The sequence below is a fragment of the Scyliorhinus torazame genome, chromosome 6 (assembly GCF_047496885.1).
Source record: "Scyliorhinus torazame isolate Kashiwa2021f chromosome 6, sScyTor2.1, whole genome shotgun sequence".
Classification (NCBI taxonomy): domain Eukaryota; kingdom Metazoa; phylum Chordata; class Chondrichthyes; order Carcharhiniformes; family Scyliorhinidae; genus Scyliorhinus; species Scyliorhinus torazame.
Genome location: NC_092712.1, coordinates 193,514,699 through 193,528,430, shown reverse-complemented (window position 1 = coordinate 193,528,430; position 13,732 = coordinate 193,514,699). Strand labels below are relative to the sequence as shown.

Sequence of the window (13,732 nt, the reverse complement as noted above, 5' to 3'; positions counted from 1 at the left end):
CTTGCGCTGGATTCACGATTTTCAAAAGGAGTACGAATCAGCGCCAGCGTGACCCCTTGCTAGTGAGGCCGCTGAATGACAGGAGGCCGTTGGATATGGGGTCACTCCAGTTAATTGTATGGAAATTGGGCTGAAGTGGTGATAATTGGTTTCTCGCCACGCTATGATGAGATCCCGATTTCACCTACGGTAGCGGGCCTGTTGCATTGCAAACTGTTTGTCGCCTGGCGCAGTTCTCGTTTTTGGCCCCTCCCATTATTCACCGGCCTCGTTTCGCTTGAGCGAGAGCATAACGAGGCCGGAGACTCATGCCTCAAATTTGTAGCATGATGAATTCCTCAATGTTGTTGGGATTTTAACTTTCATCCTCACGGATCTCCCAGTTATCAAACAGACCAATTCTTGCTCTCATCCCAAACAAGGTTGCAACTGGCCATTCCCTCCTTGTTGGCGTCTTTTTGAAAGCTATCAAACTGCATCCTTGTTTAAACTTCTCAAATGTCTCTCGGACATAAATCAGCCAATTCATCCAGAGTTGGAGCAGTGTGTTCATCGCTGCAGCGGCGTCCTACTCAAGTCTTTTATCTCTCTCTGGCAACAACGTGGGTTGATTTTTATCATCCATTTTACTCACAGCCGCCTACTGTCACCATCTTATCATGTCTTGCGATTTCCAGAAGTTCAAAGTAGTAAACGCTTTCAGATTGAAAATGCTGAAGCTTTTATTTCCAGGTCCCACCATGTGCTTCAGACTGATACACCGTTGCTCGACACCCTGTTTGTTGTACAGTAGTGAATGATGTAGGGCATACATGCATGAACATACAATACCTAAATCATATTGGAATAATATGGCAATATAAAAGGCACCACTGTTATCCAGTAAATTGCAAAATAAATGTTATCTACTAAATCCCCACTCGGAGGAACAGGATTTTCATGAACGGGACTGGGAACAGCAATATTCTAAATAATAGAAGGAAAATATATCTATTTTGGCTCACACCATTTCAAAAGTGGCTAATTTTTAAGGAATATATGTATTGAGATTTTAAGCAAAATTAAATCACAATATGGAACCGTATTATGCAAGAGCAATGTGAGTTTCTCATCTGAATCAAGCATTTCAGGAGAGAGATATTCTCAGCAGAAATGAACTTGAAGTATAATTCAAGGCGTTGTGTTATGCTTCTTCATGTAGCATAAGCTGCTTCCTTGATATATACTCTGACAAAGGGAGGTTCAGACTTGAAGATAGATTTAACACATTTATTGAACAGTTAACAATTCTCCTACTTGGAACTTCCGGGTGCGGCAATGCGGAGCTGAGCCGCACGATTCGGCAGCTCCCACTACCACGGACTTTCGGGCTCGCGAGAAGAGCCCCAAGGGAATTTTTTTTAACTAACTATTGAGGTGGACAATGGAGGGCGATATGTAATGGTGACCAGTAGGCTGCATGGGGCGTGGGTGGTGTTGGTAAACGTGTACGCCCCGAACTGGGATGATGCAGGATTCATGAAGCGCATGTTGGGGCGCATTCCGGACCTGGAGAAAGGAGGCCTGATAATGGGAGGGGACTTCAATACGGTGTTGGACCCAGCACTGGACCGCTCCAAATCAAGGACTGGAAAGAGGCCGGCGGTGGCCAAAGTACTTAGGGGGTTTATGGATCAGATGGGGGGAGTGGACCCATGGCGGTTTGCAAGGCCGCAGGCCAGGGAATTTTCTTTCTTTTCCCATGCACACAAAGCCTACTCCCGGATAGATTTTTTTGTTCTGGGCAGGGCGCTCATCCAGAGGGTGGAGGGGACGGAGTATTCGGCCATAGCCGTTTCGGACCATGCCCCGCACTGGGTGGAACTGGAGCTGGGAGAGGAGAGGGACCAACACCCGCTGTGGTGGCTGGATGTGGGACTGCTGGCAGACGAGGTGGTGTGTGGGAAGGTGAGGGGGTGTATCGAAAGGTACTTGGAGGCCAACGACAACGGGGAGGTGCGGGTACGGGTGGTATGGGAGGCGTTCAAGGCGGTGGTCAGGGGAGAGCTAATCTCCATTAGGGCTCACAGGGAGAAGACAGAAGGCATGGAAAGGGAGAGGTTAGTGGGGTAGATTTTGAGAGTGGACAGGAGATATGCAGAGGCCCCGGAGGAAAGATTACTTGGGGAAAGACGACGGCTCCAGACGGAGTTTGACCTGTTGACCACAGGGAAGGTGGAGACACAGTGGAGGAAAGCGCAGGGGGCGACCTATGAGTATGGGGAAAAGGCTAGTCGGATGCTGGCACAACAGCTCCGCAAAAGGATGGCAGCGAGGGAAATAGGGGGAGTCAAAGATGGAAGGGGAGCCACAGTTCGGAGTGCGACGAAAATAAACGAGGTATTTAAGGCCTTCTATGAAGAGCTGTACAGATCCCAGCCCCCAATGGGGGAAGAGGGTATGAGACGATTCCTAGACCAGCTGAGATTCCTGAGGATGGAGGAGCAAGAAGTGGCTGGTCTGGGGGCACCAATTGGGTTGGAGGAGCTGAGCAAGGGTTTAGGGAGCATGCAGGTGGGGAAGGCCCCGGGGCCAGACGGTTTCCCGGTGGAGTTCTACAGGAAGTACGTAGACTTGTTGGCCCCGCTACTAGTGAGGACCTTTAATGAGGCAAGAGAGGAGGGGACCCTACCTCCGACAATGCCGGAAGCGACAATTTCTTTGATCCTAAAGCGGGACAAGGACCCACTGCAATGTGGATCGTACAGGCCGATCTCGCTCCTTGATGTGGACGCAAAGTTGCTGGCAAAAGTGCTGGCCACGAGGATCGAGGACTGTGTCCCGGGGGTGATTCACGAGGACCAGACAGGATTTGTAAAGGGTAGGCAGCTAAACACCAATGTGCGGCGGCTCTTAAACGTGATAATGATGCCATCGGTGGAGGGAGAAGCGGAGATAGTGGCAGCTATAGACGCGGAGAAGGCCTTTGACCGAGTAGAGTGGGAGTACCTCTGGGAGGTGCTGCGTAGGTTTGGGTTCGGGGGAGGGTTTATCAGTTGGGTTAAGCTCCTTTACAGAGCCGCGGTGGCGGGTGTAGTGACGAACCGGCAGAGGTCGGAGTACTTTCGGCTGTACCGAGGGACGAGGCAGGGGTGCCCCCTGTTGTTCGCATTGGCGATCGAACCATTGGCCATGTCATTGAGGGAGTCTAATAAATGGAGGGGGGTGGTCCGAGGGGGAGAAGAGCATCGGGTGTCGCTATATGCGGATGACCTGTTGCTGTACGTGGCGGATCCAATGGAGGGGATGGTGGAGGTCATGCAGACTCAAGGGAGTTTGGGGAGTTTTCGGGCTACAAGCTCAATGTAGGGAAGAGTGAGCTATTTGTATTACAGGCGGGGGACCAAGAAAGAGGGATAGGGGACCTACCGCTGAGGAGGGCGGAGGGGAGCTTTCGGTATCTGGGGATCCAGATAGCCAGGAGTTGGGGGGCCCTACATAAACTGAATCTGATGAGGTTGGTGGAGCAAATGGAGGAGGATTTTAAAAGATGGGACATGCTCCCGCTCTCGCTGGCGGATAGAGTGCAGTCGGTCAAAATTGTGGTCCTTCCGAGGTTTTTGTTTGTGTTTCAGTGCCTTCCCACCGTGATCACTAAGGCCTTTTTTAAGAGAGTAGGCAGGAGTATTATGGGGTTTGTGTGGGCGAATAAGACCCCGAGGGTAAGGAGAGGGTTCCTGGAACGCAGTAGGGACCGAGGAGGGTTGGCGCTGCCAAACCTGGGGAGCTACTACTGGGCAGCAAATGTGTCGATGACCCGCAAGTGAGTTATGGAGCGAGAGGGGGCGGCATGGAAGAGGATGGAGAATGCGTCCTGCAAAGGAACGAGTCTGGGCGCGTTGGTGACGGCACCGCTGCCGCTCTCGCCGACAAAGTATACCACAAGCCCGGTGGTGGCGGCAACGCTAAGGATCTGGGGCCAGTGGAGACGGCACAGGGATGCAATGGGAGCATCGGTGTGGTCCCCGATCAGGGGTAACCATCGGTTTGTCCCGGGGAAGATGGATGGGGGGTTCCAGAGCTGGCATCGGGCGGGGATCAGGAGAATGGGGGACCTGTTCATTGACGGAACGTTTGCGAGCCTAGGGGCACTGGAGGAGAAGTTTGAGTTACCCCCGGGAAATGCCTTTAGATATATGCAGCTGAGGGTTTTTGTAAAGCGACAGGTGAGGGAATTCCCGTTGCTCCCGGCACAAGAAATTCAAGACAGAGTGATCTCGGGCGCATGGGTCGGGGAGGGCAAGGTGTCAGAAATACACCAGGAGATGAAAGAAGGGGAAGCGCTGGTAGAAGAGTTGAAGGGTAAATGGGAGGAGGAGCTTGGGGAGGAGATCGAGGAAGGTCTGTGGGCGGATGCCCTAGGTAGGGTTAATTCCTCTTCCTCGTGTGCCAGGCTCAGTCTGATACAATTTAGGGTGGTTCACAGAGCTCACCTGACGGGGGCGAGGTTGAGCAGGTTCTTTGGGGTAGAGGACAGATGTGGAAGGTGCTCAGGGAGCCCGGAGAACCATGTCCATATGTTTTGGTCATGCCCGGCACTGGAGGGGTTCTGGAGAGGAGTGGCGGGAGCAATATCTCAGGTGGTGAAAGTCCGGGTCAAGCCAAGCTGGGGGCTAGCAATATTCGGAGTAGTGGACGAACCGGGAATGCAGGAGGCGAAAGAGGCCGGTATTTTGGCCTTTGCGTCCCTAGTAGCCCGGCGAAGGATCTTGCTAATGTGGAAGGAGGCGAAGCCCCCCAGCGTGGAGGCCTGGATAAACGATATGGCTCGGTTCATAAAGTTGGAGAGGATTAAGTTCGCCTTGAGAGGGTCTGCGCAGGGGTTGTACAGGCGGTGGCAACCGTTCCTAGACTATCTCGCGGAGCATTAGAGGAGGGTCGGTCAGCAGCAGCATCAACCTGGGGAGGGGGGGACGTCCGGGGAGGGGGAGCTGGCTGGGGGGGGGGTGGATGAGCAAGAGATAACATGAAGAGTCGGGGAAACTGGCACGTACGGGAGAGAGCCAGTGTACAAAGCTATGTAAATATAATATTTTGCCATGTATATATCTTGCTCCGCGCGATTTCTCGTTTCTTTTTTTTTGTTACCGAGGGGGGGGTGTTATTGTTTGTAAGGGAGAAAAATTGTGTTAAAAACTTTAATAAATATATTTTTAAAAAAACAAAAAACAATTCTCCTACTTGGCTTCGACTCTCCTGCTAATCTTACTATAGTAACTCGATCTAACTAACCAGTCTGCTCTAATCCATTCGGTGGATGTGATGCTCTCTGATCTGCCCGTGTCTCCGAGTGTCGCCTGTGGAAAAGAGAAAGAACATTGTGCCCTGTCCTTTTATATGGGTAGCCCCCTTGTGGTAGTGTCACTCTGGGTGTGTCTTGACTGCCCATTGGTCGTGTCCTACCTTACTGACCTATTGGTTGAATGTCTGTGTGTCATGATGTCTCTGGTGCTCCCTCTAGTGTTTATTTAGTTCTTGTGTATCTGCATTAACCCCTTGTGTATTTACAGTGATGCATATCATCACATAAGGATTTGCGAAGCAGTCTGGTGATAGAACGTAGAACATAGAACATTACAGCGCAGTACAGGCCCTTCGGCCCTCGATGTTGCGCCGACCGATAGAAGTCAGAGAGTGGTAGTGGATGGCAAATATTCAGCCTGGATCCCAGTTACGAGTGGCGTACCGCAGGGATCAGTTCTGGGTCCTCTGCTGTTTGTGATTTTCATTAATGACTTGGATGAGGGAGTTGAAGGGTGGGTCAGTAAATTTGCAGATGATACGAAGATTGGTGGAGTTGTGGATAGTAAGGAGGGCTGTTGTCGGCTGCAAAGAGACATAGATAGGATGCAGAGCTGGGCTGAGAAGTGGCAGATGGAGTTTAACCCTGAAAAGTGTGAGGGTGTCCATTTTGGAAGGACAAATATGAATGCGGAATACAGGGTTAACGGTAGAGTTCTTGGCATTGTGGAGGAGCAGAGAGACCTTGGGGTCTATGTTCATACATCTTTGAAAGTTGCCACTCAAGTGGATAGAGCTGTGAAGAAGGCCTATGGTGTGCTCGCTTTCATTAACAGAGGGATTGAATTTAAGAGCCGTGAGGTGATGATGCAGCTGTACAAAACCTTGGTAAGGCCACATTTGGAGTACTGTGTACAGTTCTGGTCGCCTCATTTTAGGAAGGATGTGGAAGCTTTGGAAAAGGTGCAAAGGAGATTTACCAGGATGTTGCCTGGAATGGAGAGTAGGTCTTACGAGGAAAGGTTGAGGGTGTTAGGCCTTTTCTCATTAGAACGGAGAAGGATGAGGGGCGAATTGATAGAGGTATATAAGATGATATGGGGAATCGATAGAGTAGACAGTCAGAGACTTTTTCCCCGGGTGGAACAAACCATTACAAGGGGACATAAATTTAAGGTGAAAGGTGGAAGATATAGGAGGGATATCAGAGGTAGGTTCTTTACCCAGAGAGTAGTGGGGGCATGGAATGCACTGCCTGTGGAAGTAGTTTAGAGTCAGAAACATTAGGGACCTTCAAGCAGCTATTGGATAGGTACATGGATTACGGTAAAATGATATAGTGTAGATTTATTTGTTCTTAAGGGCAGCACGGTAGTATTGTGGCTAGCACAATTGCTTCACAGCTCCAGGATCCCAGGTTCGATTCCGGCTTGGATCACTGTCTGTGCGGAGTCTGCACATCCTCCCCGTGTCTGCGTGGGTTTCCTCCGGGTGCTCCAGTTTCCTCCCACAGTCCAAAGATGTGCAGGTTAGGTGGATTGGCCATGACAAATTGCCCTTAGTGTCCAAAATTGCCCTTGGTGTTGGGTGGAGGTGTTGAGTTTTGGTAGGGTGCTATTTCCAAGAGCCGGTGCAGACTCAAAGGGCCGAATGGCCTCCTTCTGCACTGTAAATTCAATGATAATCTATGATTAATCTAGGACAAAGGTTCGGCACAACATCGTGGGCCAAAGGGCCTGTTCTGTACTGTATTTTATATGACCCGTGAAACCACTCTAAAACCCATCTACACTATTCCCTTATTGTCCATATGTCTATCCAATGACCATTTGAAAGTCCTTAGTGTTGGCGAGTCCACTACTGTTGCAGGCAAGGCATTCCACGCCCTTACTACTCTCTGAGTAAAGAACCTACCTCTGACATCTGTCTTATATCTATCTCCCCTCAATTTAAAGGTATGTCCCCTCGTGCTAGACATCACCATCCGAGGAAAAAGGCTCTCACTGTCCACCCTATCCAATCCTCTGATCATCTTGTATGCCTCAATTAAGTCACCTCTTAACCTTCTTCTCTCTAACACAAACAGCCTCAAGTCCCTCAGCCTTTCCTCATAAGATCTTCCCTCCATACCAGGCAACATTCTGGTAAATCTCCTCTGCACCCTTTCCAATGCTTCCACATCCTTCCTATAATGCGGCGACCAGAATTGCACGCAATACTCCAAATGCGGCCGCACCAGAGTGTTGTATAGCTGCAATATGACCTCATGGCTCCGAAACTCAATCCCTCTACCAATAAAAGCTAACACACCGTACGCCTTCTTAACAACCCTCTCAACCTTGTGGCAACTTTCAGGGATCTATGTACATGGACACCGAGATCTCTCTGCTCATCCACATTGCCAAGAATCTTACCATTAGCCCAGTACTCTGTCTTCCTGTTATTCCTTCCAAAATGAATCACCTCACACTTTTCTGCATTAAACTCCATTTGCCACCTCTCAGCCCAGCGCTGCAGCTTATCTATGTCCCTCTGTAACTTGTAACATCCTTCTGCACTGTCCACAACTCCACCGACTTTAGTGTCATCTGCAAATTTACTCACCCATCCTGGTGATGGGAGGGAGTCAGCAGAAGGTATGTTTAACATGGGAAAATATACCTCTTCAAACTATTGTACTATTTAATTGTCCAATAGAGTTTATTTTTTCTTATTCTGTAACAATGCACAGGCAAATATTTTCTTCACATGTTTGCAACAGAATTTCAGCACTAGTATCCAAGAATCAATCCTATTGTGAGGATTGTCATGGCAACAGAACAGCCCCAGATTGAAAGTATTTTTCCACTCATTGATCTTTACTGATTGAAGTCTTCAAAGTTTTTAAAATGTTGATTCTCACATGTCAGCTATAATAAGGGAACTTACACTGATGACTGATCATTCAAAACGATCTTAAAATTGCAGTGAATGCAAATATATTGAGGATGAAACCTCGCAAAAGCATTACTGGATCACCATATTAATCTGTTTAATTAATTCACATCTCAATTTGCCACACTCAATGCAAAGGATTTTGCTGTGCTGGTTTGGTAACAGATTAAAAAACCAAAGGAAAACTAATCTTAAAATGGGGTTGTATTGTGCTGGACCCAAAACAAAACTAACTGTTGTGTTATTCATCCTGGGGTAACACGGACTGCAACTGGATGTAGTTGTACTTGAAAGTAGACACCAAACCGATGCAAGTTCAATACGCTTTATTGAACTTGCTGAGCAGTGCACACAGTTCGCTGTGGGTTGACCCTCTACTAATCTAAGTGTGCTAACTATAACTAACTAGACCAGACTCGTGTAGAACGTGCTAACTGATATATACACCCTGACTGTCACTACAGTTGTCACCAGTGGAAAGAGGCAGAGTGCTGATGCCTCGTGTGTTTTATAGTGGGAAACCCCCCCCTCTAGTATTCTGCCTGGTGATTGGTTGTGTTCTGTCCTGTGTGTTGATTGGCTGTACTGGGTGTCTGTCACTGCCTGTCTGTATCTCATTATGTGCATGAGTGCATATCATGACACTAACTATTTCTGAGCTATGGAAAGTAAATGAGTCAGAGGCTCAATCTTGAGGGTGTTTCATTCCGAAATATACCTCTGCATGATTATAAGGAAAGGGTAACGTAGAACATTCAACAACACCTCACACTTCAGTGAATCTAATACCACACTCCAGCAAAGGGAAAGGAAGAAGAAATGGGGGAAAAATTGGAATGTTTTAAAAACATGTAGGCAGATATATATGTCATTAAACGCAATATTATTTTTATATAAACTAGTTCAGACCACTGCTAGACAGTAGAAATATTTGAATTTGAACTATTACTTTTAAATGTACATTTCTACTGTTAACAACTAAAAAAAATTAAAATACAAGATGCTGGAAAAGCTCAGCAGGTCTGGCAGTCTCTGCGGAGAGAGAAACAGAGTTAATGTTTCAAGTCCATATGACTAGTCTTCAGAGCTGCCCCCTGGGCACACCCTTGCCACGGGATTCCCAGCGGCGTGAGGTGGATTCAATGGGAAAGCCCATTGACAGCAGCGGGACCGGAAGATTCCGCTGCCGGCCAATAGCGGACTGCCTCTGCCCACCGAGAAACACGCCTCGGGGGGGCCAGAGAATCACACCCATAATCTTATATTTCAAGATAATAAAGCCATGACTGCTTAGCTGTTTATTCATGGGAGCTAATTGGCTTCTTCTTTTTTAACCATTTGTAACTTGATCAAATCCTTCCGATTTCATTAGACTACCTATCGCTGTTAACGACCACAGTCTACCATGTCTTACTGAATAATAGCTGCCTAATAAACGGTATTGCTTCATTGCTAATCACCATCACTTTGCTTATTGAAAACTATAAGTCAATTTGTCGCTTATTTAAAATTACCTTTTCAATCAACAAATTGCAGAATTCCTGCAGGAGAACTATGATGCGAATAGGAATGCAATAAAATTTGGAGTGGCTCCAGATGAGACAGATGGTGTGAAAGAGAGCTGGAATGAACACAAGAATCTCTGCAAGTTCGCCCTCTTGCATAATTTTAATATGGCGTCGCAGTGGTCTGAGGTGGAGGTCGATGTCTTGGACTTCCACGAGTGCTTAATAAAATTACAACAGTAAAAATTCATATTAGTACATGAATCTGATGCATAGGGGAAAGTGCTCCAATGAAGGTTAAAACAAAACATTATAACGCATATTTTGCAATATATTGAATAAATGTGTCTACGGAATTGCCCTTTGCATTTTTCAGTGCCTTCACTAAAGCTTTTATTGGAGGCTTTGGCCCGTGCTGAGCCATGATATTTTTACCCATAGCTGTGGGCTGAAGTTAGATTGTGCAGTCTGAACATGTGCAGTGTCCCTAGTTTCCCTGGATGGATCAATAACCTTCAATCAGCTCTACTGATGGGACATTTTTCTTTACCTCCGAGAAAATTCTACTCCAGTTGCATAATATTACATAATTAGGAAAACAAGAGGGCAAATTTCAAATGTTTTACTGAGGCAAGATTTATACCAAGTATTTCACTTAAAAATGAGGATGTGCATGCATGCCCACCAGTCTCTCTGTCTCCATGTGCCAGGAGCAGAAAAACATAAAAGAAAATGCTCTGTTACTTTTGTTTTGCGTTCTTTAGATTTCTTCTTTTGAAAGTATATTAAACCAACAGTACAGGAAGGGTAAGAAAGGGGAAGGAGAGAGATTGGGACCAAAGAAAACAGAGAATGTAATCTATTACTTTAATACAAATCACACCAAAACGTGGGTCATCTAATTTCTATTACCTGTGAGAAAATTAAAAGGGGGTCCAGCTGGATTGGACTGCATTCACCTGGTTCCACCTTTAATGATCTTACCAGAGCCAGAATATCACTTGGAATAGCTTTCCTTTCTACTCATTACCTCTGGTGTTCCCCAATGATCCATCCTTGGCCCCCTATTTAACATCCAGAGGTAGTCCCTTGGCAACATTATCCGAAAACATAGCATTATTTTTCACCTGTACACTGATATTTACCTCCCTGACACTTTTTTTAAAAATTAATTCATGGGATTTGGACATCACAGGCAACAGCATTTTTTGCCCATTCCTAATTGACCTTGAGTTGTGTGGCAGCTACGCCATTTCAAAGGGCAGTTAAGAGTCAACCACACTGCTGTGGATCTGGAGTCTCAGGTAGGCCAGACCATGTAAAAATGGCATATTTCCTTCCCAAAAGCACATTAGTGAATGAAATGGTTTTTTCCAACAATCGACAACGCTTTTACAGTCATCAATAGACTTTAAGTCCAGATTTTTATTGAATTCAAATTTCACCGTCTGCCATGATGGGATTCGAACCCAGGTCCCCAGAGCATTACACTGGTGTTCTGGATTACTAGCCCAGTGACAGTAATGATTAAACACAAAATAAGCTGATTTATTCCTCAGGCCAATACCTTGACAAACCAGAGTCAAGCAGCCCGCTTTAAGTTTCAAACAATGCTTGGCAGTTAGCGGTCAGTCGCCATCAACTGGTGCATTCTCCATGGCAAAGCCTCTACCAATCAGGGTCCACTTGCCAACTGATCAGCACTCTCATTTGGTATAAATTTGTTGATTTCCCTTGCATTGTATTCTTGCAAATGTCTTGATCAAGTGCAAGATTAAAAGCTTTAACAAAAATTCTGTTTTTCAGCGATACTCAAGTTTTTTGCTACCAAATGACTATTGGGACGACCAAAGTAATAGTCTTCAGTCCCTGCAACAAATTGCATTCCCTAGATACAGATTCCATCTCCCTAACAACTGTCCAAGGCTGAACCAGACTGTTCACAACCTTGGCTCAACTGAGCTTCCTACCACATTTCTTGTCATCATCAAGACCACCTAGTTCCACCTTCATAACATCGCCTGAGTGCACCGCTGCCTCAACTTATCTGCTCATCAAACCCTCATACCTTCTTGTTACCTCTAGACTTAACTACCTGAACACATTTCTGACCAGCCTCTTGCCTTTGATTGGTTGCATCTTTCCCCGTCAAACTGTACCCATCATCTCCCACTCAAAAGAAAAGATAAAAGACAGAAAAAAGCAGATGCATAAGGAAGAGAATCAAAAATAACTAAACAGAAAGATCCAGCTGTGTCGAGAAATAGAAATGGAAATAGAAGACAAGATGGAAGACATCCAAGGCAGAAAAGTGGGTATCCATTTCTCCAATTCGCTGCATGCTATGCCACAGGAAATCAAATAATAGTTCATTAAATTTCCAAGATGCTTCAACTTTTTCACAGGAACAAATTGGTGAACCACTGTAGGCACCATTTGAATGTCCCTAATTCACAAGGTAAGTCACATGCTATTGCGGCCTGTGGCTAACTTTCAAAACACTTTTTTGTGTAGTTATTACTGGATTTTAATGATACGAGTGCCTCGTTCTGCACTAAAAGAAAAAACCCTCCCCCCACCCCCCAATGGGCTGGTTTAGCTCACTTGGCTAGACAGCTGGTTCATGATGCAGAGTAAGGCCAGCAGCAATTCCTGTACTGGCTGAGGTTATTGATGAGGGCCCTGCCTTCTCCAACGTGCCCTTCGCCCAAGATGTGGTGATCCTCAGGTTAAATCACCACCAGTCAGCTCTCCCCCTCAAAAGGGGAAAGCTGACTATGGTCATCTGTGTCTATCCTTACCTAATGATTTTTAAATTTGAATGAAATGAATATTGTATAAGCTTCATGTAACAGAGGTCATATTGGTAAAATTAGTTGCAGCGTCACAAACAAAATCGATGTAGATCAGTCTACATTAATTGTTTCCTTAAAATAAGAACAAGTGGACTTCTGGTGACGGTGGGCGGGAGGCGGCCGCACAATGGAGAGCTCCCATTCGGGAACGGCATTTTCGGGGCTTTAAGCCCGGTCCCAGGGTCCACGGAGGCGGCAAAAGCAGGAAGAAACAGTAAAGGCAAATGAAGAAGAATGTCGAGGGTAAGCAAAAAATCGTCCGTAAAGAAAACAGCCGAAGGTCTGTCGGGGAGTGGAAAGGTCACCGCGGGGTCACCAAGGAAAATGGAGACTAGAGTACCAGTGGAGGCCACATTGCTTACGGCTGAAGAAATAACTAAGGTGATGGCTGCGGAATTTGAAAGACAGTTTACAAGATACATGGAGACAATGAGGAAGGAGATGAGAGAGGTTTTGAGTGTGCTGGTGGAGGAGGCGATTTCCCCGGTGATGACGGCGGTGGCGAGCGCAGTGGCGGCACTGAAGGAAGTGGAGGAGACATTATTGCAGCACGGTGATCAACTTGCGTCGATGGGGAAGGAGATGCAGAAGGTGATGGACATTAACAAGGATCTGCGAGGAAAAATGGAAGACCTGGAAAACAGATCCAGGCAACAGAATTTGAGGATTGTGGGGCTGCCCGAAGGAGTTGAAATACCGAGGCCGATTGAGTATTTTGCCGCGATTCTGGTGAAACTATTGGGGGAGGGGGAGGATCCCTCCCGATATGAACTGGATCGGGCTCATCGGTCGTGGAGGCCTGTACCAATGGCGAGTGAGCCACCAAGGGTAGTGACTCTGTGCTTCCGTACGTACAGTGTGAAGGAGAAGGTCCTGAGCTGGGCCAAGCAGAAGCGGGCGGTGCAGTGGACTGGAGCTGGTATACGTGTATACCAGGACTTTACGGTGGTGCTGGCGAGGAGGCAGGCTGCCTTCAACCGGGTGAAGAGGGCACTGTACATTAGCAAGGTGCAGTGCGGCATTGTATATCCAGCGAAGCTGAGGGTGACTTACAAGCTCCAGGGACTTTTATTTTGGAATGGCGGAAGCAGCAGAGGAGTTTGCGAAGGCAGAAGGACTGTGGCAGAACTGAGAAATTGAGAAATGGCCATGTGCCGA

General features: G+C 46.9%; 1 protein-coding gene across 1 annotated transcript in view; it reads right to left on the bottom strand.

Annotated features, from left to right (window-relative positions):
* The window catches only part of LOC140425201 (dynein axonemal heavy chain 11-like), a 755,586-nt gene that overhangs the window by 704,168 nt on the left and 37,686 nt on the right, over positions 1-13,732 (bottom strand). The window contains 1 exon segment of the mRNA XM_072509215.1: positions 9,729-9,940. Within this exon segment, the coding sequence (XP_072365316.1) occupies positions 9,729-9,940 (212 nt within the window).